General features: G+C 42.9%; 1 protein-coding gene across 1 annotated transcript in view; it reads left to right on the top strand.

Annotated features, from left to right (window-relative positions):
• met (MET proto-oncogene, receptor tyrosine kinase) overlaps positions 1 to 27116 on the top strand; it is a 258333-nt gene that overhangs the window by 203288 nt on the left and 27929 nt on the right. The window contains exons 13-15 of the mRNA XM_034175737.1: positions 7616 to 7765; positions 20507 to 20660; positions 22065 to 22199. Of these exons, the coding sequence (XP_034031628.1) occupies positions 7616 to 7765; positions 20507 to 20660; positions 22065 to 22199 (439 nt within the window). The remainder of the gene's footprint in view (positions 1 to 7615; positions 7766 to 20506; positions 20661 to 22064; positions 22200 to 27116) is intronic.

The following is a 27116-nucleotide window of genomic DNA, read 5'->3' as shown; positions in this document are numbered from 1 at the left end:
TTTGACCACATGCGGCTCGCTGTGCGCACTTGAGATGTGGTTGGGGCAACCCAGTGTTCTTTTTTCTTTTCCCCAGAGTCATCATGGTTGCAGACACGTGTGCAGCCCGTGCTTTGCACATGGGTGATCAAACATGTGCCAATGTGTGTTCCCCAGCTTTGCGTTGCGCTGATGCCGTAGCTGCAATGTGGAGCCGAGCAGCACACGCTGCAGGACTGCAGCACTGACCGTGGCCAGTGGTCAGCCCCTCCCTGCGTGATTTCGAATGTCATCCAACTCATGACGTGATTACATGTCAAACACAGTCCCCTGACAAACGCATAACTGTAGTGTATATGTGCGAGTGTGATCGTGTCAATCAATACATGATCGACACGCAACATTTATTTATTTATTGTTTTATTTATTGAGGATTTATTTCATTCATTTAAAAAAAAAACAGAAAAGCAAAATTAACAAAACATTACAAACCATTGAACGAAAAGGAGCAGTTTGGAAGAACAAGTCATATATTCTGCCGCTTTTTTACAATACAATCTTGCAAAGCATCATCAATCGACATCATTGCATTTCTATGACTTTGTCACATGCCACCGACTTCTTTCCTTATTTTAACCATTATTTAAAAGACTACATCCCTAATAGATTACATTTTAAACTTCAAACATTCTAAACATTATTAACAGATTACATTTTTGGCGTTGTCACAGCCCACTGACTTATTTCATAGTTTCATACTTACAAAATACATCAAGTTTAATACGTTTTTTAAATAATTTAAGCGACCTTGATTCTTTGATTTCTTTGTTGAGGTTGTTCCATAATTTTACACCATTCACTGCAATACTCCGTTCCTTTATCTTGGTTCTGAATCTTGTTTTTTAAAGACTTCTATGCCCTTCAAATTATAACTACTTACTCTTTTTTCAAACATATTTTGAATGTTTGTTGGTAAAGTATTGTTATTCGCTTGGTACATTATTTGTAGTAATTTCAAATCAACTAAATCATGAAATTTAAGTACCCTGTACTTAATGAACAATGGATTAGATGGATCTCTAAATCGACTGTTGCCAATCACTTTTAAAGCTCTTTTCTGCAAAATAAATAAAGGTTGTGTATAAGTTGTACATGTTGATCCCCAGATTTCTACACAATAAGTCAAATATGGAACAGTCAATGAATTGTACAATGTTAATAATCCATAACTATTTAATGAATATTTAACTTTATGCAAAACAGCAATGGCTTTCGCTATCTTTCCTTTTACGTAATTTATGTGTGACTTCCATGTAAAATTTTCATCACTCATAACTTCTAAAAATTCTGTTTCTTTTACCCTTTGAATGTCCATTCCATCGATTTTTAATGACACATCATTTTTTTAACTCTGTCATTAAACAATATGAAATTTGTTTTATTAAGATTAAGTGACAATCTCTTTATATCAAACCAATATTTCACTTTTTCCAACTCTGTATTTATCACTTGTGCTACTTCCTGTATATCTGATCCAGAGTAAAATAATGTTGTGTCGTCAGCAAATAAAATTCTACCAAGTACATTAGATATATTCACAAAATCATTGATATACAAAATAAACAGTTTGGGTCCAAGTACCGACCCTTGTGGTACTCCACACATAATATTACACAATTCTGATTTAGTATTATTTATCTGAACAAACTGTTTTCTATTTTCTAAGTAGCTTTTTACCCACTGATGTGCAATCCCTCTTATTCCATATTGTTGTAACTTGTGAAGCAATCTTGAATGATCGATAACATCAAAAGCTTTTTTTCAAGTCAATAAAAACACTTACCATATAATCCTTATTATCTATTGCTGTTGATATTTTCTCTGTTAATTCCATAATTGCCATAGCTGTCGAATGTTTTGTTCTGAATCCATACTGAGCATTATTTAAAATATGATGTTTCTCAATGAATTTATCCAACCTTGTCACAAAAACCTTTTCCATAATTTTAGAAAACTGTGGAAGCAATGACACTGGCCTGTAATTTGAAACGTTATGTTTGTCTCCATTTTTATATAACGGGACTACCTTGGCAATTTTCATTTCATCTGGGAAAATTCCTGTTGACAGAGACAGATTACAAATGTAAGTGAATGGTTCAATAAAAGTTTCTATTATACTTTTTACAGTCATCATGTCTAAATCTTCATAGTCAGTTGATCTTTTGCTTACACAGTTTTTTACAATATTCCTTATTTCATTTTTTTCCACATTGTCAAGGAAAATACTATTGACTGTATTTACAATTGTATTTAATTTATCTTCTACTATTGGTTTGTTTCCAACCAGATTTGATCCCACTTTTGAGAAATAATCATTAAACTCATTTACAACTTCTTTTATATAATTTATCTCTTTATCTTCCTTGACAAGGTAATTCGGAAAGGTTGATTTCACTCCGTCACTTTCCATCACACTTTTTATAATTCCCCATGTTGCCCTCATATTATCTTTACTCTTATTCAATTGTTCACTGTAATAATCTTTTTTTTTTTTGTTTCCTAATTATTGTCAATAGTTTATTTTTATATTTTTTGTATCTGTGTTCTGTTTCCTTTGTTTGCATTTTTAAAAAGCACTTATATAAATAGTTTTTCTTTACACAAGCATTTTTTATTCCCTTGGTCTGCCATGGTTTATTTACTCTTTTCTTACTAGTTTTTATTAATTTACAATTTTTATTATATGATTTCATCAGTATTTTCATGAATGAACTATATGCTACATTAACGTCACCGACATAAACCTCTTCCCAATTTTGATTTTAAGATCATAATTTAATGCCTCTAAGGCTTTTAATGACTTATCTCTTTTAAATTTTATAAGTTTTTTTTTTTTTTTACCTATTTTTATATTTAAATATTGAAAAAACTGGTAAATGATCACTGAGATCTGTCATCAATATCCCATTCTTAATAATTTCATCTGTTCTATTTGTGAATATATTGTCAATTGCAGTTGCACTTCGCGATGTAATTCTGGTTGGTTTTGTTATCAAGGGGAATAAACCCAAGCTATTCATTGAATTCACAAAATCACTTACTCTTTCCACATTAACATTAAAGTCTCCACACATAAAGAGCGTTTTGTTTTTGATTTGATGGAATTATTCTATTATTTTATCTGTAAATTTCACAACACTGGTGCTGGTCTGGTGCTCTGTATACACAACTGATTAGAATATTTTTAAATGTTTCATGTACAATTTCCACTGTCACAATTTCTATGACATCATCTATAATTGTCATTTCTTCAACAGTTTTACATGTCAGATCTGTTTTTATGTACAAAGCAATACCTCCACCTTTTTTTTATCTTCTATTTACAAAATATAACTCATATCCCTCCATTTGAACATCAGCCATGAGGTCATTTTTAAGACAAGATTCTGTGATTGCAACAATGCTGAATCTATTTTTAAAAATGGTTTAAATAATCTTTTATTTTTGACATTTTATAGTACAAGCTTTGAATGTTTATATGTATGAGTGACAGGGTATCTTCAGTAATTTTTTTCACTATTAACTGTTTTTTCCGTATAATACTCAAGCCAGTGTAGTCAAGTCAAATATACTTCATCAATATTGGTGTCTATGTCATATATTTTATCATCTGTTTCCATATTTGATCTGATTTTTTGTTGGTCATACTACCAACTGACGTCATATTCATGTGTCTACTCAGGTCTGTACTTTGTAAGGTCCTGCATGTCTCTGATTTGTATACCCTTTGTTCCTTCTCTCACTCTGATCCAAACCCTACAGTTCCAGACCCATGTAGCAACAATATGTTCTGTTTTTTTAATAGTCTTCCTTCCCTGGCAATTCTGCATTTTTTTTTTTTCGTTAGATGATCTCATTTATATATACATTTGTTCCTTTCAGATTCTTTGCCTGTCTGAATAATTCATTTTTGTATTTTCCTGCTTATAAATCGTATTATTATATGTTGGTAGTTTATTTTTACTCCTTGGTGATGGAATTGTGTGACAGTCTGAAATAGTGTCTTGATGTATACAACACCTTTTTGATTTAAAAAATTTGTACTTGCTGTTCTAGTGTTTGTAATTTTTCAGGTGGTGCATCCTCCCCACTGCTCCACCAAATCCACCACCCTTGCGTACGACCGATGTTTTGTTTCCAAACCAGTTATTATACATCATCTTTTCTAGTATATTGTTTCAAGTTCATCACACCCGTTGCTCAAGTTTCTTAATAATCTTTTCCTAGTCCTTTTCTTTAACAAGATTTTGGAGCTCCTTAATTTCCTTCATCAACTTGTCTAAATTGGATATGTCTTTTTTTAAATACGATTCAATGAGGTCTTTATCTCCTCCAAGTCTTCCTCCATTTTCTCTGTCTTCCTGGTTGGTGCCATGTTAATTCCTGTAGCTCAGTACAGGCCACTGTGAAGGAATTCCCACTCGTGGTCTCCACTACCTCCACCACCACAAATCCGGTCGCCACACACCAACCTTCCCCGATGTTGATCCCAGATATAGCCGCCCTAGTCTTGTTGGCTTCTTTCATGAGTTTCCTTTTGGAAAGGCACTTTGTTGTTGTTGCTATAATTATTATTGTTGTCTTGTCAGCTGATCCCATTTGTACAGGGTCACCACAGTGGATCAAGTACAGATCCATGTTGGGATTTGACACATTTTATGCTAGATGTCCTTGCTGACAAAACTGGAGAAACACACAAAGTTTGGAGCAAATCGGTCAGTGCATGAAGGAGTTATAACAAGTTGATGGTTCATTCACCAGGGGGTGCTCAGAGCATGACCAGATGTGGCAGGTGTATACACGGGCAGACATTCATCACACAGTTCAAGTTTAAAGTAAATCAAATCAGTCAGTGCATGAAGGAGTTATGACAAGTTGATGGTTCATCCACCTTGGGGTGCTCAGAGCACAAACAGAGGGTGCAGGTGTGTTCAGGGGCCGACCCTCATCACACATGTGAAGTTTCAAATCAGTCAGACAAAGCATGAAGAAGTTATCATGACTTGATGTTCCATGGTGAAGGGTCAACATGGCGGCACCATAGCGGCCACACTCTTTGACATAGAAAAGAGATTCACAAGATGGATGCTGTCTGTGGGGACCCCGGTCTGGTTTCAACATGATTTCAATAAATACAAAATGAGGAATGCAACATTTTGGTTATTGGAAAGGGGCAGTATAGTGTTTTACATAAAGAGTCAGGAGAAATTATACTGTGGTGTCATTACACAATATGGATGTACCCCGTTCAGCAGCAGCAGCACCCGCCATGCCTCCCATCAGACCTCCCACTCCAGGATTTCCTTTCTTCTTTTTGGAATCTGCATTTCTTCATTATTTTACATTTAAGCAGGAGCAGCATAAATATAAATCGCACTGGGATAGAACAGAAAAGGTAAAATATAATATTCTGTCCCATGATTTCTGGAGGCAGCATGACATCAGTGTGACACATGGTGGTTTGTCTGGATGTACCAAAGAATCCAAGACGGTGAAGTACTCCCAGAGACAGCTGTACTTCTGTATTAATGTCTTTGGCTTTCTTCCCACTTATATTTTCTCAAGGTCTGCAAGAAATAAACACGTTTGAATCTAAAAATGCTGTTTTTGTGACCAGATATTATCTCTGAGGTGATTTACATTACATCTTACAGAGATGTTAGAATGTTGACGAGGAGTACAGGAATGTCACAGTGACACACGTACAGAAACAAATCAACTGAACTTTGTTTCTGCCAAGCACAGATTAAAAGCTCACAGGTTGTTCTGTGTTTGATGCGTCTGCAGTGCAGCTGCTAATTATGATGATAACATGAGTTTCAGCTCACTCCAAACATTTTCTACTGAGTTCAGGTCTGGAGACTGGCTTGGCCACTCCAGGACCTTGAAATGCTTCTTACGGAGCCCCTCCTTAGTTGCCCTGGCTGTGTGTCTCGTATCATTGTCATACTGGAAGACCCAGCCATGACCCATCTTCAATGCTCTTACTGAGGGAAGGAGGTTGTTTGTCAAAATCTCACAATACATGACCCCATCCATCCTTCCTTCAATACGGTGCAGTCGTCCTGTCACCTTTGCAGAAAAGCACCCCCAAAAATGATGTTTGCACCCCACATGCTTCACGGTTGGGACGGTGTTCTTGGGGTTGTTTTCATCCTCCAAACATGTCGAGTGGAGTTGATGCCAAAAAGCTCCATTTTGATCTCAACTGACGACATGACCTTCTCCCATGCCTCCTCTGGATCATCCAGATGGTCACTGGTGAACTTCAAACGGGTCTGGATGGTTGACTTGCGCAGGGGGACCTTGCTGCCCTGCAGGATTTTAAACCATGACAGCATCATGTGTTACTAATGTAATCTTTGCAACTGTGGTCCCAGCTTTCTTCAGGTCATTGACCAGGTCCACCCATGTAGTTCTGGGCTTTCTCAGAATCATCGTTACCCCATGAGTTGAGATCTTGCAAGGAGCCCCAGACAGAGGAAGACTGACAGTCATCTTGTGTTTCTTCTATTTTCTAATAATTACTCCAGCAGTTGTTGTCTTCTCACCAAGCTGCTTGCCTGTTGTCCTGTAGTCCACCCCAGCTTTGTGCAGGTCTACAATTTTGTCGTTGATGTCCTTAGAACACTCTTTGGTCTTGGTCATGGTGGATAGGTTGGAGTGTGAATGACTAAGTGTGTAAACAGGTGACTTTTATACAGGTAACGAGTTCAAACAGGTGCAATTAATACAGGTAAAGAGTGCAGAATAGGAGGGCTTCTTAAAGAAAAACTAATAGGTCTGTGAGAGACAGAGTTCTTGCTGGTTCATAGGTGATCAAATACTTATTTCATGCAATTCCGTAATCCAGCATTAACGTCTGCAAATCATCAGACACAAGGGGGTTATTCCAAATCTAATCCAATTACATTGTTTGCACGGTTTATTTTTCTGTCCGTAATCCGGTCGGCGGAGCTCACCAGCATCGTCGTTACTGCACCAGTTTCTCTCGCTCTCAGCTGACAGCACCATTATTGACATCTGCGTAGCACGTCAGAGTGCAGAGTAATACATCAAATGTGAAATGGTCAAATATTTTGCCACTGTGAACACAATATTTTATGGTCAGAAATCTCACACGATTAACCAGTCAGATTTGCGGAACAAATGTAATTGGATTAGAATAAAAATTACAGACATCTCCATTTTTTGTAGGTGGGAAAACTTGCAAAATCGACAGTGGATCAAATACTTATTTGCCTCACTGTACGTTTGATCTATACAGACAAATTTAGGATGGACAAAACCTTGGGAGTGTCCAGACCTCTGATATCTGTTGTGGGAGCTTCTCACAGCCCAGAAATATGGCGTGCTAGAAGTTAAAGTTAAAGGTCAGATTAATTATGTCGCTGACAACATAATTGCCCTGGCAGAGTTAACTCCTCTAATATTGTGTTTACCCTGTAAACCATGTGTAACTATGTTTTTCCAATCCAGCTGAAGAACAACTGGTCCTTTAAAACAACAAAAACTGTTTAAAGGATCTTTAAGTTTGAAGGTGTTTTTACTCTTCCTGGCCCCACCCCCCTCGCAGGGTGATCGGATGGACCGGGAGGCAATGAAGTGTCAGGTTCTGACGGTTTCGAATCACAGCTGTGAGAGTCTGACTCTGGTTGGAAACACTCTGGAGTGCACCGTTCCCACCGAGCTGCAGGCCACCACCGCCAAGGAACTGCAGGTGGAGGTGAGACACGCCCCTGTACACGGACACACTGACATCAGCTGTCAATAACACTGCAGTCTGTCAACACGGGCACTTTGTTTAACCCCACAGACATCTCACGTATTAAAAACACACACACACCCATCCACTGTTCCACTCGACAAATGCTGTAATTGCAGTGCATCATTGTGTGTGCTTGAACGGTGCAGGGCGTGACAACTGGCTGGAAAATCTTAACCAGCTATTGTCTTCATTGGACAAGAACAAGTCCAAGTCAGTCTTTAAAAAGGAAGAAGAAGTAAGTCCTCCACAGGCCACAGGGCCCGGTGGTGCCGGTGCCCTACAAACTACAGCATGAAGCGGAGGAGAGTCTACACCTCCCTCTGGATAGGATGCTAATCTACTGAAGGAGCTTTTCCAGCTAAGGTCTGGACCCACTTCCAGCTGGGTGGACTCACACATTGTGGGCAAAGTGTCTTGTCCAAGGACACAGACAGACAGACACAGACAGTTCTGACTCATGTTTGTGGTGTTTAAAGGTATGCCATTACTCACCACAAATATGTCACGCAATGTCACTCCCTCAGAAGGCACATCACACACATACTGTCTGTGTGAGATGAGCTTTAGTGCTGGACAAAAAAGCAGGTCTGGGTGTTGTTGTTTGTTTGTTTGTTTGTTTCCATATGTTCATTTTTTTTTTATGCACTGACTTTGGGCAATATTCTGTTGCGGGCCAATCAGGATGCAATGTTTAAAACAGCATGAACCATTAAAGCTCATGCATTTTGTTTTCTCAGTAAACAGCTCTACAGGGGTCTTTGGGGGTCCTAAACCAGTTATATAACATTTATTACGATAGAAACTAATGATGGATGCTGATAATAATATCCAGCGGCCACATCGGCTGCTGACTTGTGAAGTGTCCTCCAGAGGAAAGTCGTTATCTCTGCAGAGGGTCAGATGATATCTCTGGGCCCAACCTCATTTCTACACACGCTCACACACATGTACTCACACTCACACATGCACGTCTGCAGCAGCACAAAGCTCATTTTCACTAAACCAAATAATGGCTGCAATAATATCTCTGATGTAATCTGCCTCCAGACTGTGTGAGTGTCACATGTCATCTGTCTGAAGGCCAATTTCATGCCTTTAAAATGTGTGTCTATGTGTCTGTCTGTCTGCCTACACAATATGTGCCACACAAGGACATCATGTATGTACTGCACATACAGACTGTGTCTGTGTAAAATGTTTTCCAGCAATGAGCATAAAGTGTTGAATGTTTCATACCACTGACCTCCGTTCAGTTTGGTACCACGTTAAAATTAGAGTTGGGACAACTAATGAAAATCATTAGTCGACTAGTCGGGTACCATTAATCATCAACTAGTCGACTAGTCGGCGACTAAATTTGACATTGAATGAATTAAGTCCAATCAAATCAAACTTTAGTGTCATTTAGCTGTACATACAGTTGTAGTGCAGGCAAAATGAATGGGTGTGTCTCACAGGGATCCAAAGGAAAAATAAAGAAGATTTAAATAAAAACACTATCTATCACAATATCAAATCTTCATGGTGAAACTCAAATGTGACATTTATCATATTTAAAAATATATATAATATATATATAAAATATAATAATAATAATAATTATATATATATATATATATATATATATATATATATATATATATATATATATATATATATATATATACACACAAAATCACAAATACAAAAAAAAAATAGCATGAAGACAAGACCTGCATTAATTTACTAGGCACAGACGACCCGTTTGAGCTGATTAATTCACCTGCCAATGCTCACACACTTTCTTCACTGAGTGTTGGCAGCTCCAGCAGGTCTGTTCTTTTAAGGGTTAAATCAATCAATCAATCAATCAATTTTTTTTATATAGCGCCGAATCACAACAAACAGTTGCCCCAAGGCGCTTTATATTGTAAGGCAAGGCCATACAATAATTATGTAAAACCCCAACGGTCAAAACGACCCCCTGTGAGCAAGCACTTGGCTACAGTGGGAAGGAAAAACTCCCTTTTAACAGGAAGAAACCTCCAGCAGAACCAGGCTCAGGGAGGGGCAGTCTTCTGCTGGGACTGGTTGGGGCTGAGGGAGAGAACCAGGAAAAAGACATGCTGTGGAGGGGAGCAGAGATCGATCACTAATGATTAAATGCAGAGTGGTGCATACAGAGCAAAAAGAGAAAGAAACAGTGCATCATGGGAACCCCCCAGCAGTCTACGTCTATAGCAGCATAACTAAGGGATGGTTCAGGGTCACCTGATCCAGCCCTAACTATAAGCTTTAGCAAAAAGGAAAGTTTTAAGCCTAATCTTAAAAGTAGAGAGGGTGTCTGTCTCCCTGATCTGAATTGGGAGCTGGTTCCGCAGGAGAGGAGCCTGAAAGCTGAAGGCTCTGCCTCCCATTCTACTCTTACAAACCCTAGGAACTACAAGTAAGCCTGCAGTCTGAGAGCGAAGCGCTCTATTGGGGTGATATGGTACTACGAGGTCCCTAAGATAAGATGGGACCTGATTATTCAAAACCTTATAAGTAAGAAGAAGAATTTTAAATTCTATTCTAGAATTAACAGGAAGCCAATGAAGAGAGGCCAATATGGGTGAGATATGCTCTCTCCTTCTAGTCCCCGTCAGTACTCTAGCTGCAGCATTTTGAATTAACTGAAGGCTTTTTAGGGAACTTTTAGGACAACCTGATAATAATGAATTACAATAGTCCAGCCTAGAGGAAATAAATGCATGAATTAGTTTTTCAGCATCACTCTGAGACAAGACCTTTCTGATTTTAGAGATATTGCGTAAATGCAAAAAAGCAGTCCTACATATTGTTTAATATGCGCTTTGAATGACATATCCTGATCAAAAATGACTCCAAGATTTCTCACAGTATTGCTAGAGGTCAGGGTAATGCCATCCAGAGTAAGGATCTGGTTAGACACCATGTTTCTAAGATTTGTGGGGCCAAGTACAATAACTTCAGTTTTATCTGAGTTTAAAAGCAGGAAATTAGAGGTCATCCATGTCTTTATGTCTGTAAGACAATCCTGCAGTTTAGCTAATTGGTGTGTGTCCTCTGGCTTCATGGATAGATAAAGCTGGGTATCATCTGCGTAACAATGAAAATTTAAGCAATACCGTCTAATAATACTGCCTAAGGGAAGCATGTATAAAGTGAATAAAATTGGTCCTAGCACAGAACCTTGTGGAACTCCATAATTAACTTTAGTCTGTGAAGAAGATTCCCCATTTACATGAACAAATTGTAATCTATTAGACAAGTATGATTCAAACCACCGCAGCGCAGTGCCTTTAATACCTATGGCATGCTCTAATCTCTGTAATAACATTTTATGGTCAACAGTATCAAAAGCAGCACTGAGGTCTAACAGAACAAGCACAGAGATGAGTCCACTGTCTGAGGCCATAAGAAGATCATTTGTAACCTTCACTAATGCTGTTTCTGTACTATGATGAATTCTAAAACCTGACTGAAACTCTTCAAATAGACCATTCCTCTGCAGATGATCAGTTAGCTGTTTTACAACTACCCTTTCAAGAATTTTTGAGAGAAAAGGAAGGTTGGAGATTGGCCTATAATTAGCTAAGATAGCTGGGTCAAGTGATGGCTTTTTAAGTAATGGTTTAATTACTGCCACCTTAAAAGCCTGTGGTACATAGCCAACTAACAAAGACAGATTGATCATATTTAAGATCGAAGCATTAAATAATGGTAGGGCTTCCTTGAGCAGCCTGGTAGGAATGGGGTCTAATAAACATGTTGATGGTTTGGATGAAGTAACTAATGAAAATAACTCAGACAGAACAATCGGAGAGAAAGAGTCTAACCAAATACCGGCATCACTGAAAGCAGCCAAAGATAACGATACGTCTTTGGGATGGTTATGAGTAATTTTTTCTCTAATAGTTAAAATTTTGTTAGCAAAGAAAGTCATGAAGTCATTACTAGTTAAAGTTAATGGAATACTGAGCTCAATAGAGCTCTGACTCTTTGTCAGCCTGGCTACAGTGCTGAAAAGAAACCTGGGGTTGTTCTTATTAATGGAAGAAGGGTGCCATCTAGTGCCCGTACCTTCAAAGGCATTTATTAAGTTCTTAAATTAACTTAATAAATGCTTTCGACTAATCAACTAATAAAATTAGTCGACTAGTCGGATGTTAGCTAGTCGTAGTTGACTATTATGACTAATCGCCCCATCCACATCCTGCTTGAAGTGCGGGCTTCAAGCACGAGAGGGCATCAGAGCGACCGGGAGTGACAGCTGTCACTCATCATCCGTACCAGCTGTCACTCATCCACCACTCAACACCATCACCATAAAGGCCGGACTGCAACTCCACCTCCCCGCCGAGAAATCAGCTACCAAGCAAGGTAACCTTCTCTGCAATTTATATTGAGATTAAAATATTGTTCTGTGTGCAGCCGTGTTCCTGCGGGCTCTGTCGGAGGCTGGATTGGCGGACAGTGAGAGGGCGATGTTCTTCGCCTCTCACTCCATCCAGGAAAGAGACCAACAGGAGCTGCACGGGTGACATTGTTTCTGGAGGTGGAGGTTCTCCCTCCCAGAGGAACTACTCAGGGGACGATTACTGGGTGTGTCTTCACACACCCACCATTAACTGTTTCTGTTTCTGCCAGCAGTACCTGGTCTGACAGCTGGAGACGGTGGCCACCTGGGACTCGGGACTTGGCGGCTCCGGTGTTCTTCAGATCCGCTGGCGGTGGAAGCCGTGTGGGATCCGGCTCTTCTTTAGACAGACATCTTCTATCCTCGAGCCTGCCCACACGTCACCTTTTATACGATTGACTGTACTCCTCTATTTTGTTTTTGTCTGTATTCCGTTGTGCAATTCACAACATTAAATTGCTACTTTTTGGCTCATCCATTGTCCGCTCATTAACGCCCCCTGTTGTGGGTCCGTGTCACTACACCTTCCCAACAGGATTTCTCGGCCAGCGTCATGGATCCCGAGGGGCGTCAACCATCGCTTGAACAGCCAATGGAAGAGCGAGGTGAACAGGCGTCAGCAGGAGGCGTGTTAGGTGAGCTGCAGCAAATCTTAACCGCTTTTCACTGCTCGGTTGGACTTAGTCACTGAGCAGGAGGATGGAGGCTCTCACCACCTGGGTGGAAGCGCAAGCTCAGGGCGCTGCTGCAGCACCTCCTCCTGCTGACCGGAGGCCTGAAACAGACATTCCGCTGGTTGTTCAACGACCCCCTCCACCATCCCCTGAAGCTTACATAAGCCCTCCGGAGCCGTACGGAGGCTGTGTCGAGACGTGCGCGGACTTCTTAATGCAGTGCTCGCTCGTCTTTTCACAGCGTCCCGTCATGTACAAGTCAGACACCAGCCGGGTGGCTTACGTAATAAATTTGCTTCTAGGAGAGGCACGCGCCTGGGCTACAGCGCTCTGGGAGCAGAATTCACGGCTCCTAACGACGTATACTGGGTTTGTGAGGGAGTTCAAACAGGTTTTTGATCACCCCCATAGAGGCGAATCTGCATCTAACTTGCTGCTGTAAATCAGACAGGGGCGTCGGAGTGCAGCGGACGCAGTCGACTTCCGCATCGCGGCAGCGAGGTCCGGCTGGAACAACGTTGCACTCCGCGCCTCCTTCGTAAATGGACTGTCTCCGGTCCTGAAGGAGCATTTACTGGCTAAGGACGAACCGCGGGATTTCGATGGGCTTGTTGATCTGGTTGTACGATTAGATAACCGATTAGAGGAACACCGTTGGGAGCAGGGCGGGGGGCGTGGCCGGGCACGAGCCGTCCCTCTTCCTTCTGGGTCTGAAAGGGTACCGCCTTCCCCCCGCTCCACAGCCTGTGACTCCCGTGTGGCAACAGCTCCCCCTGCTGATGAAGGTATGGACACGAGCAGGGCCAAAGTTAAATTAAATAACAGACAACGGAGGCTGGCCCGCGGGGAGTGTTTTTTTCTGTGGCTCGAGTGAGCATCTACAGAGGAACTGCCCCAAGCGGTTAAACGACAACGCCCGCCCTTAGAAACTGGGCTAAGGGTGGGCCATAACACGCACGCGGGGAAACCCCGCAAATCCGCACGCATCCCAGTTACGATCCTGAGTGGGGATCTGACCCGTCACGCCCCAGCACTGGTAGACACGGGGTCGGAAGGGAATCTGCTGGACAGCAGATGGGCAAGGGAAGTCGTGCTCCCTCTAGTGGCTCTACCTTCACCTTTGAAGGTACGGGCACTAGATGGCACCCTTCTTCCATTAATCACACACCAGACACAGCCAGTGACGTTGGTGGTGTCTGGTAATCACAGGGAGGAGATTGTGTTTTATGTAACACCTTCTACCTCCCGTGTGATTTTGGGTTATCCTTGGATGATAAAGCACAATCCCCAGATTGATTGGTCATCTGGGGTTGTGGCTCAGTGGAGCGAAACCTGCCACGGGGAGTGTCTCGGATCCTCAGTTCCGCCTGGTGTGACAGCTAGTGAGGAGGTTAAAGTCCCCCCCAATCTGACGGCGGTGCCATGTGAGTACCACGATCTTGCTGACGTTTTCAGCAAAGATCTGGCGCTCACCATTCCCCCGCACCGTCTGTATGATTGTGCCATTGATTTGATCTTGAGCGTTGAGTCCAGCAGGCTGTACAACCTCTCATGTCCGGAACGCGAATCAATGGAGACCTACATCCGGGACTCGTTAGCTGCCGGGCTGATCCGGAACTCCACCTCCCCGATGGGTGCTGGTTTCTTTTTTGTGGGCAAGAAAGACGGCGGACTCCGTCCATGCATTGATTACAGGGGGCTGAACGAGATCACTGTTCGCAACCGATACCCTCTGCCCCTGTTAGATTCAGTGTTCACGCCCCTGCATGGAACCGAAATTTTCACAAAACTGGATCTTAGGAATGCTTATCACCTGGTTCGGATCTGGAAGGGAGACGAATGGAAGACGGCATTTAACACCCCGTTAGGTCATTTTGAGTACCTGGTCATGCCGTTCGGCCTCACTAACGCCCCCGCAACGTTCCAAGCTTTGGTAAATGATGTCTTGCGGGACTTCCTGCATCGGTTTGTCTTCGTATATCTAGACAATATACTCATCTTTTCCCCGGATCCTGAGACCCATGTTACGCATGTACGTCAGGTCCTGCAGCGGTTGTTGGAGAACCGTCTGTTTGTGAAGGGCGAGAAGTGTGAGTTCCACCGTACTTCCTGGGGTTTATTATCTCCTCCAACTCCGTCGCCCCTGATCCGGCCAAGGTTGCGGCGGTGAGAGATTGGCATCAGCCAACGAACTGTAGGAAACTACAGCAGTTCCTCGGTTTTGCTCATTTTTACCGGAGGTTCATCAAAGGCTACAGTCAGGTAGTTAGCCCCCTGACAGCCCTGACCTCCACAAAAGTCCCCTTCACCTGGTCGGATCAGTGCGAAGCCGCGTTTAGAGAGTTGAAACGCCGGTTTTCGACTGCGCCAGTTCTGGTGCAGCCCGATCCAAAACGCCAGTTTATAGTCGAAGTGGATGCCTCTGACTCAGGGATAGGAGCCGTGCTATCCCAGAGCGGGGAGTCCGACAAGGTTCTCCACCCATGTGCCTACTTTTCCCACAGGTTGACCCCGGGTGAAAGGAACTATGACGTCGGCAATCGGGAACTTCTTGCGGTGAAGGAGGCTCTGGAGGAGTGGAGACACCTGTTGGAGGGATCTTCGGTACCATTCACGGTTTTCACAGACCATCAGAACCTGGAGTACATCTGGACCGCCAAGCGTCTGAATCCCAGGCAAGCCCGCTGGTCACTGTTCTTCGGGCGTTTTGACTTTCAGATCACATACCGCCCCGGGACGAAGAACCAACGGTCTGACGCCCTGTCCCGGGTGCATGAGGAGGAAGTCAGGACCGAGCTGTCAGACCCAACGGAAACCATCATCCCCGAGTCCACTGTCGTGGCCACCCTTACCTGGGACGTGGAGAAGACCGTCAGGAGGCCCTGACATGGACCCTGGACCCGGGGACTGGATCCAAGAACAAGATGTACGTCACACCAGAGGCCAGGGCTGCAGTCCTTGACTTCTGTCATGGTTCTAAACTCTCCTGCCACCCAGGGGTGCGAAGAACCATGGCAGTGGTCCAGCAGCGCTTCTGGTGGGCGTCTCTGGAAGCCGATGTCCGGGAGTACGTCCAGGCCTGCACCACCTGCGCCAGGGGCAAGGCCGACCATCACAAGACCCAAGGCCAACTCCAGCCTCTGCCCACGCCTCATCGCCCCTGGTCTCACATCGGCCTGGACTTTGTCACGGGCCTCCCGCCGTCCCAGGGCATGACTGCCATCCTCACGATAGTGGACCGGTTCTCCAAGGCGGCCCACTTTGTGGCCCACCTGAAGCTCCCGACAGCCCAGGAGACTGCAGACCTCCTGGTCCACCACGTCGTGCGTCTGCATGGGATTCCCTTGTCTCAGATCGTGGTCCTCAGTTCTCCTCCCAGGTCTGGAGGAGTTTCTGCAGGGAACTGGGGGCCACCGTAAGTCTCTCGTCCGGGTACCACCCCCAGACGAACGAACAGGCAGAGCGGGCGAACTAGGAATTGGAGCAGGCCCTCTGCTGCATGACCTCCGCACACCCGATGGCCTGGAGTGACCATCTGGCCTGGATCGAGTACGCTCATAATAGCCAAGTTTCATCTGCCACCGGCCTCTCCCCATTTGAGGTGTGTTTGGGGTACCAGCCCCCATTGTTTCCGCTAGTGGAGGGAGAGGTCGGGGTGCCCTCGGTCCAGGCCCAATCGGGGGAAGTGCCGTCGGGTGTGGCGTACCGCCCACTCTGCCCTGCTCGGAGCCTGGACGAGGGCTAAGGCCCATGCAGACCACCGGCGTTCCCCGGCCCCTGCATACCAGCCCGGGCAGGAGGTTTGGCTATCCACAAAGGACATCCCCCTGCAGGTGGAATCCCAGAAGCTAAAGGACAGGTACATAGGACCTTTTACCATACACCCCGTTTTTCATGTATCAAGACTCAAGCCCTGCCATGCCTCACCTCTGTGTGCCCCTGGACCGGCGCCGCCTCCTGCCCGGATCATCGACGGGGAGCCCGCGTGGACAGTATGCCGGCTCCTGGACATCTGTCGAAAGGGCCGGAGTTTCCAGTATCTGGTGGACTGGGAGGGTTATGGACCCGAAGAGCGCTGCTGGGTGAAGAGGGGCTTCATCCTGGACCCGGCCCTCCTGGCCTACTTCTACACCCGTCACCCGGACAAGCCTGGTCGGGTGCCAGGAGGCGCCCGTTGAGGGGGGGGTCCTGTTGTGTGGGCCGCTGAAGAGGAGGTACTGCTGGCCCACCACCACAAGATGGCGCCCTGCTTGAACTGCGGGCTTCAAGCACGAGAGGCCGTCGGAGCGACCGGGAGTGACAGCTGTCACTCATCATCCATACCAGCTGTCACTCATCCACCACTCAACACCATCACCATAAAGGCCGGACTGCAACTCCACCTCCCCGCCAAGAAATCAGCTACCAAGCAAGGTAACCTTCTCTGCGATTTATATTGAGATTAAAATATGTTCTGTGTGCAGCCGTGTTCCTGCGGGCTCTGTCGGGGCTGGATTGGCGGACAGTGAGAGGGCGATGTTCTTCGCCTCTCACTCCATCCAGGAAAGAGACCAACAGGAGCTGCACGGGTGACATTGTTTCTGGAGGTGGAGGTTCTCCCTCCTGGAGGAACTACTCAGGGGACGATTACTGGGTGTGTTGTCACACACCCACCATTAACTGTTTCTGTTTCTGCCAGCAGTACCTGGTCTGACAGCTGGAGACAGTGGCCACCTGGGACTCGGGACTTGGCGGCTCCGGTGTTCTTCAGATCCGCTGGCGGTGGAAGCCGTGTGGGATCCGGCTCTTCTTTGGACAGACGTCTTCTATCCTCGAGCCTGCCCACACGTCACCTTGTATACGATTGACTGTACTCCTCTATTTTGTTTTGTCTGCATTCCGTTGTGCAATTCACAACATTAAATTGTTACTTTTTGGCTCATCCATTGTCCACTCATTAATGCCCCCTGTTGTGGGTCCGTGTCACTACACCTTCCCAACAAACACTGAACCCAAACACGACCAACACGGCCATATAGATGCACTTTCTCCTTAAATAACATAGGCATGTGAGAGATTGTGCTCAGAGAGATTTTCTCTTATGTGTTAAACAAACAGATGTGAGAATGGAGCAGTTGCCTGGTTGGTTGCCATCCAGTGCCATGCATGCTCCCGGATTTGACTTGAGTTGACAGCCAGGGATCCAACCCATGACCTTCAGATCTGAAGTCCTCTGCCGCACATGGCTGTGGTGCAGCTCACATTTTTGTAATAATGCAATATAAGGATGAGCTGAAATCACTAAAAAACCCAGTGAAGTTGATAAAATTATTCAGAGGCTGCACAGATGGGGAACTGAATTGGAATTTACCAGTGGTTAATTTTATTTGAAAAAAAACTCTCTATTCAAATCAAGATTTTGTGATTCCACATATGCTGCATCATTTGCACCTTGCACCTTATCCTTCATAAAATCACAGTTATGTAGCTTTAGGCCTGTGTCCATATGGCTTTTTTTTTTTTTTTGGACGTTAGAATGGAGTACATGTGGCCACCTCCAGAAAAGGCACCACACCTACCACGAAAAAGTGGTCCACTCTGAGTGCTTTTAATTTGAAAATCCATGAACCTGTCACAAAGACGTCATGACATCACTGCAGTGCTTTTTCTGGAAACAGAGAGAGAGGTTTATTTTGCTTATTTGTCACTCAGAATCTATGACAATAGAGACAAAAACTCATCTGTGATAGCAGATTGGACAGGTGCTTGTGTTACGATTTTAAACCACCAACGAGACCCCAAGAAGCAGATAACCAGACAACAAAGGGTTAAATGCATAAACAGGTGTTTATTTCAGTGGAACTCAAAAGTGGCAGAGATAACAGAAGATGATGCGTATTTTTGACTCTTAGTCATCTTCTGTAGCAACACCACAAATCCAAAAAACATCCAAAAATCTGAAAAAAAATAGTGATTATGACAACAGAAGGAGGATGTCAAAAAATGACAGTGAGGACAAAATTCTAAAAAGACAACTAAAGGTGACTGTCAAAATTGACAGTGAGAACTAAACTCTACGAGTGACAGCAATCTACAACGGTGCAGAAGTTAAAAAAGTGAAAAAACAGGTCAAAAAATATTAATAATAATAATAATAATAAAATGACAGCTGCCCAAAAGACACACACACTTAAACACAAAGACCACAGGAGGTAACGGACCAAATTTGTGACAAGAAGCAAAACACTGACAGGACTGAATACAATCGCCCGGCAAATGAAAAGACAGACAGCTGAGGCTTTAAACAGTCTCACTGATGAGTGACAGGTGTGTGACATGTGAAACACAGGTACTGGAGACAAACAGGTTGATCTTAATCTAAACAACGCAGGGTTCACAGGGAGTGTGACAAATAAACTTGATCAAGAATTATAAACCCAGATAGAACCACAACAGGACAGAGGAAGGTGCCCTGAAGCCACAGAGAGCAGACGCAACACAGAGACTGACAGCGGGGGACACGCCCATTGCCACACTCAGACACAAGACAACGGATCAGAGTCACGCATGCTCACAGTCACACAGACATCTACACACACGCACAAAAGCACACACAGATGAGCTGGGACATGCAGGAGGGAGGCAAATGACACAAACACACTCATGCCATCACACACTCAGACACGCACATGCATGCGCACTCCCAGGGGGCGGGGAGACAGGTGCAGGGAGACACACGCAAGCTTGCACTCACGCACACTCACACATGCAGATACACACACCTAGGGACTGGAGCACACAGAAAGGAACGGCTGGTTCGTACATTCACTCCCACCGTGACAGACTAAACCACCCACACACTCTCACACGTACTCACACACAGACTGCAGGACCACGCAGCCATCACACACACATACCCTCTTGACCACAGACGGACATGGACATGTCCGAGGAATGTGGCCCCACACAACAAGTGCAGTGCGCACGTCCCATGGGGAACCGAGTCCCACATGCACTAAGACACATACGTACGCAGGACAGCGGTAGAAACAGGACAGGTGACCAGAGACACTAAAGGACAGGGTGGAAACACACACAAAAATAACTCAACAGAGCTGAACCACAACAGTTTGGCCCTGGCTGAGGGTGAGTACTTTTTATCACCTTACATCATTATAACATAGTTGTTAGCTGTTTATTGTTGTCATAGAAACAAATCACACACACACAGGATTTTTTTCTCACTGAAAATGCTGAAAACAGTGTGCCCTCTCAAAGTCCCATGGTTTTGTGCATCCATGTGAAAACTCTCCTGTCCAAAGGAGCATTTTGACTTGAAAATGCTGCTGCTCTGTGCCACAGACAGACGGATGAGGGACAGGGGCAGGAATAGCAACTGTACCCGTTTCTTGGAGCTCAAAAAATTGCTCATTTCAGCATGTGTCACCTCAGTGTGTGCGATATTTTTTTGCTACAAACTCTAATATGTGTTTTTGATGTGCCTGGTGGCGTATTAACTAAGTGTTAACATGACGTCCGCAGATTTTTGTGCTAGAGTTAGCTCCTTTGTTCAGCGATCAGAATTTCTCCTCATCACTATTCAGCGACCTTTCACCTTCTTTGTTTCAGTGGCGCCAGGCAGATTCCATCCGACACCTGGGTAAGGTGACGCTGGCCCAGGAGCAGGACTACACGGGTCTGATCGTGGGCTGTGTGTGTGTCAGCCTGCTGCTGCTGCTACTGGGAACCCTGCTCATGTGGAGGAGGAACAAACACATCGATGGTAAGAGCCAAGAGACAAAGGTCATCAGTCGCCTGGTACTTCTAACATCCTGAACTCCAAAACCTTTAACTTTAACCAGTAACACTGACTGACATCACTTACAGTCCTCAGTAACCATATCTGCTCTTACAAATGAAGTATTATCTTCATCAAAACATTCAGGTGAAACTTCTTCCACCGAAGAGGTTGTGTTCCTTTTCCTTTTTGTTTTTTTGACTAAATACTTGTGCTTCTGTGCTACTGAGGAAGTCCAAGTAACTACTTTCTTTTAATGATACAATATTCTTATCCTGTTGCTTGGCAAACAGAAGTAAATTATTTTACACTGTTTTTACACTCCTGGCTTAACACTGCAACTTATAGTCCAGAAAATATGGTATTTCAAGTAACTGTATGATCTCTTGCTCTGTGAAGTGATAAATATAACGCCATGCTACAATACCCTTGGCTGTATGAGCATCGTGTTGTTTATAATTTGCAGTTGTTTAATTAATTATTAAGATCCTATTGTCTTACATACAATTTGTACATGTTCGAATCATATCATCATTTGCTCATGTTGTGCAAATTAAAGAATATTTGTAGTTCACCCTCTGTACATTTGTAGTTATTAATGAGACAAATTTAACTCCATAGGAAGTTAGCTTTGAGTTAGCGAAAGTTAACGTGCAAGCTAACGTCCGAAAATATCTTGTAAATGACTCCAGAGGAGTTATCAGGTTACAAAAACAGCTTTTTCCGTTTTAGAAGTGTTTTTTTTTTCTCCCTAGCTTTTACATAATATACCAGAAACAAAGCTGTTAGCAAGTAGCTACACCATCACCGTGCTAACCATTGTGAAATGTCTTGTAAATAAATGATTATTATTAGGTTCCAAAAACAGTGTTTTCGGTTTTAGAAGTGTTTATTTCTCGTTAGCTTTTACATAACATATGAGTAATATGTATACAAAAACACACAAAACAAAGTGGTATTGAAGAGACCAGGTACAGCTCTACTCTGATTGGCTGTCACCTGCGTTACTCAAAAACTAAACAGATTAGTTTATAACAAAATGTGACTTATTAAACTTCTTAAAATACAGCAAGGTTAACCATCTTTGAACATGTTCAAGGTCTGTGTCCCAAGAATGGTCCTCGTGGATTTCAAGAGTCTGGCATTAATAGGACTAGACTTATGCTGAGCACAGACAGACAGACAGACGGACGCAAAGCCTTTGCAATACCCAATGGCCATATTTGATGGCCGTGGGTAAAAATAACGCCTGTATGCCTGATGTGGTATTTTTGTGTGTTTGCTGAATCATGCCTAGCTCAGTTATTCTTTCTTTTCCTGTCTGTTTTCTTAATCTCCTGCCATCCCTCCATCACTGGCTCTCTTTCCCACCCCTCCCTCTGTGTCTAGACCTGCCTGAGGTATGGTACAATGGCTGCACTAACATCCAGCATTTGGATAGGCTGGCTAACGCGAGAAGCGTCAGCCCCACCAACGAAATGGTCTCCCATGAGTCTGTGGACTATAGAACAACCCTGCTGGAAGGTGCGTCAATCACACAAGCCCCACTCGTGCCCAAACTGATGCCATCTTACCCCGCCCATCTCACTCAGTCTACCTGTCTCCTGCCTGGCTGTGTGATGAGCGCTCCATATGTTGCTGTGAACTAAAGTTTTCCTTGAAGGAGTCAAACACCTGTGTGATTTTTGAAGCATTTGGGTTTTCTGGATGAACTCATCAACGTTGCATGTCAGTGTTTGTACCAATGTGTTTTTGTTCACTAAACAAAACAAGATGGAATTATTCCTATCAGCATCCTTAATTAAGCAATGAAAAGTGATAACATTTATAAAATGTTACCAAAAATTTTCATTGTCCTTCTTCACCACAACCACCACCAGACTAAGGCTTGTTTGGATGCAAACAGTAGTAAAAATTTAGTGAGAAACAATTCAGTCCATCAGTGATTCAGTTTAGCAGCATTTCCTTCAGAGGTTATTTAGTGAAAAGGGACATTTTCAAGGTTTTAGATTCAGTTTTACCTACTCTAATCTGATTCACTTAATTTGAGGTCAGATCAGGTTTAGTTGTGCTTGTCGTGTTTGTCTTAACTGTTGGATGAAAAGCCTACAGTGCATCTGGAAAGTATTCACGCCCCTGCACTTTAACTCCATTTTGTTATGTTACAGCCTTATTAAAAAATGGAGTAAATTAATTTTTCCCTCAAAATTCTACTCACAACACCCGATAATGACAACATGAAGAAAGTTTTTTGAAATGTTTGCAAATTTATTTAAAATAAGGAATCACATGTACGTAAGTATTCACACCCTTTGCTCAATACTTTGTTGATGCACCTTTGGCAGCCATTACATCTTTGGGCAGTTTTGCCCATTCCTCTTTGCAGCACTTCTCAAGCTCCATCAGGTTGGATGGGGAGCATCGGTGCACAGCCATTTTCAAATCTCTCCAGAGATGTTCAAATGGATTCAGGTCTGGGCTCTGGCTGGGCCACTGAAGGACGTTCACAGAGTTGTCCTGAAGCCACTCCTTTGATATTGTGGCTGTGTGCTTAGGGTCATTGTCCTGCTGAAAGATGAACTGTTGCCCCAGTCTGAGGTCAAGAGCGCTCTGGAGCAGGATTTCATCCCCACAGCATGATGCTGTGGGGATGAAATCCTGCTCCAAACATGACGCCTGGCATTCACACCAAAGAGTTCAATCTTTGTCTCATCAGACCAGAGAATTTTGTTTTTCATGGTCTGAGAGTCCTTCAGGTGCCTTTTGGCAAACTCCAGGTGGGCTGCCATGTGCCTTTTACTAAAGAGTGGCTTCCGTCTGGCCACTCTACCATACAGGCCTGATTGGTGGATTGCTGCAGAGATGGTTGTCCTTCTGGAAGGTTCTCCTCTCTCCACAGAAGAATGCTGGAGCTCTGACAGAGTGACCATCAGGTTCTTGGTCACTTCCCTGACTAAGGTCCTTCTCTCCCGATCACTCAGTTTACACGAGCAGCAGCTCTAGGAAGAGTCCTGTTGGTTCCAAATTTGTTCCATTTACAGATGACAGAGGCCACTGTGCTCAATGGGACTTTCAAAGCAGCAGAAATGTTTCTGTACCCTTCCCCAGATTTGTGCCGCTAGACAGGCCTGCCTCAAAGACAGTGGTGGGCACAGTTCCGATAATCCGATAACTGATAATTATCGAAGATAATGTTTTCATTATTGGATTATCTTTTAAGATAACTTTAAAAACCATTATCGGACTAATTATCTTGCAATAAATTTTTGTCCGATAATTTTTAGACCGATAACGTGATAAATAAAGCTGAACAGCTACAAATATTTATAAAACTTAAAATCAGTTGAGCACCTACCTGCTGATGTGTAGTGCTACCCTCTGCAAAACAGAGAAGAGCTGCTTTAAGAAGAAATCGCTGTATCCTCTGTAGGCAAAGGAGAACTGGTCCCCCCCCAAAAAAAACCTCATTTATTTTAACCCCATACTGATACACGGGCAATATCACCCAAGTCATCCAGAGGCATACATTTTTAACTTATGGTTCAACTTTTAACCAAACTAATTTCAGACAAGTTATTTAAATTAATGTCATGTCTGAAGCTTTATAAAGTGAAAATATCAGATATATGTTTTAGTTTTAAAGTAATGCGCTAATTTTTAAGGTTTTAGTGTGGAGTGCAGTGCATTATGGGTAGGATAGGGTAATCTCAGTACGTTCACGACACGAGAAATGTATTTCAGACACTCTGATCAGGCTCTACGGACAACAGCATTAAACTCTAGTGCCTAAAACTCTCGTGAATATATTCTCTGGGTTTATAGACTTTGTTATTGTGTCTGCGTTTATTAAATTCCACGCATCATAAATGTAGCAGACACGGATTATCTGGAATTTTGTTTTGGCAAGTTTTCATGGTCTCTACTGCCATCTAATGGCCAGTAGTGTTCATTCGCCCTATTGACGTATCCCATAAAACCTTGCGTGCCAGAGAGTCGCTGCAGTCAAACAACATATAGAGAATCAACACAATGACATTTGTAAATGAATATTATACTACAAAAATGTAATTTTTTTATGCTTTTCGTCACGTTAATAAGAGACTGCTGCATGATACCCTGAAAATTTGCTAAAACAATTATAACAAAGAATCCGTTTCTGTTATGTTTAATCTGCGTGGACTTTAATAAACGCAAACCGAATTTCAGACATGTTATATATATTAGTATGGAACAAAGAGGACAAACAGTGTTGTAAAGAACAATAATCAAGACGTTAAAGAGCAAACTTCACTTTCCCCCAGAACAACATGATCAGGAAGTGAGTGGAGCTCACAGCAGCTCCCATTGAAAATAACGGAGAGACAGCCTGTGATTCTTGCATGTTTACATAAAACAAACATAATAACAACATCTAAAAACCCAGAGAATATATTCATAAGAGTTTTAGGCACAATATAAAAATAGTTTTATGTTGCGACGTTAATGGTGTTGTCTGTGTGCAGCGGTTAAAGTGCAGCGTGATCAGAGCGTCTCAGTGCAGTTCTCAGTGTTACTGAGATCCTGCAGTGTCTCCGAGGTTTTGCTGGATTTGAAACGTCAACAAGGCGAATAGCCAACATTTATGTGTCAAGACAATATTGAGTGCATGTTTTACAATATAATAAAACGTGTGCACAATATAATAAAACGTGCGCACAACATCATAAAACTTGCGTACAGTATAATAAAATCAGCGCACGATATAATAAAATCAGCGCACATTCTCTCCACATGCGAAACATTTTGCGACTACACTTCCAGGGCTCCGTAAAAATGCCTGTTTTTACAAATAAAAAAATGGAATATTTTACAAAAGCACATTTATCTGTAAACACCAACACACGACACACGTCACATTAATGTGTTGGTTTACATAATGAATGACTCAACCAATCAGTGTTTAGCAGAAGAGGCACATTTTACCCAGAATCCTTTGCGATCTGTCTGTGTTTTTTACAAAACTTCAGAATTAGTGCATTATTCAACATTAAAAGATATATGTCATATTTTTACTTTGTACAAATGACAGAATTGACATTAATGGAGTTATTCTATCAGTATTCATTTTATTTATACACCAAACCATAAGTCAGCATGGCTTTATTTTCCAAGACTTCCACCTGACCGGCGTGTTGTGATTGGGTAGAGAGCTGGGCTTTGCGGCTGCTCTCAGCTTGCTTCTGTGCTGGAAGCCATGTAGTAAACAAGAGCTTCCAGCAGGGGGCAAGATGTTCAAAGACATAAGTGCGGGCTCACTGTTTGGGTCTGTTGTCGCTTTTGATGCTACCAGAAGCAATCATTGAGTTAAAACTCAAATTCAGTTTGTTAGTAGAACCCCTGGGAAAAATTATGGAATCACCGGCCTCGGAGGATGTTCATTCAGTTGTTTAATTTTGTAGAAAAAAAGCTGATCACAGACATGACACAAAACTAAAGTCATTTCAAATGGCAACTTTCTGGCTTTAAGAAATACTATAAGAAATCAAGAAAAAAAATTGTGGCAGTCAGTAACAGTTACTTTTTTAGACCAAGCAGAGGGAAAAAAAATATGCAATCACTCAATTCTGCAAGGAATGTTTTCACAGTTTTTGCTCTATGGCAAGATCCATTATCATCTTGAAAGATGATTTCATCATCCCCAAACATCCTTTCAATTGATGGGATAAGAAAAGTGTCCAAAATATCAATGTAAACTTGTGCATTTATTGATGATGTAATGACAGCCATCTCCCCAGTGCCTTTACCTGACATGCAGCCCCATATCATCAATGACAATTTACAATTTACATGTTCTCTTCAGGCAGTCATCTTTATAAATCTCATTGGAACGGCACCAAACAAAAGTTCCAGCATCATCACCTTGCCCAATGCAGATTCGAGATTCATCACTGAATATGACTTTCATCCAGTCATCCACAGTCCACGATTGCTTTTCCTTTGCCCATTGTAACTTTGTTTTTTTTCTGTTTAGGTGTTAATGATGGCTTTCATTTAGCTTTTCTGTATGTAAATCCCATTTCCTTTAAGCGGTTTCTTACAGTTCGGTCACAGACGTTGACTCCAGTTTCGTCCAGTTTCCTCCCATTCGTTCCTCATTTGTTTTGTTGTGCATTTTCAATTTTTGAGACATATTGCTTTAAGTTTTCTGTCTTGACGCTTTGATGTCTTCCTTGGTCTACCAGTATGCTTGCCTTTAACAACCTTCCCATGTTGTTTGTATTTGGTCCAGAGTTTAGACACAGCTGACTGTGAACAACCAACATCTTTTGCAACATTGCATGATGATTTACCCTCTTTTAAGAGTTTGATAATCCTCTCCTTTGTTTCAATTGACATCTCTCGTGTTGGAGCCATGATTCATGTCAGTCCACTTGGTGCAACAGCTCTCCAAGATGTGATCAC

This window comes from Thalassophryne amazonica, chromosome 8 (assembly GCF_902500255.1).
Source record: "Thalassophryne amazonica chromosome 8, fThaAma1.1, whole genome shotgun sequence".
NCBI lineage: Eukaryota > Metazoa > Chordata > Actinopteri > Batrachoidiformes > Batrachoididae > Thalassophryne > Thalassophryne amazonica.
The sequence above is the reverse complement of the archived record's forward strand: the minus strand, read 5'-3'. Positions and strand labels throughout refer to the sequence as shown.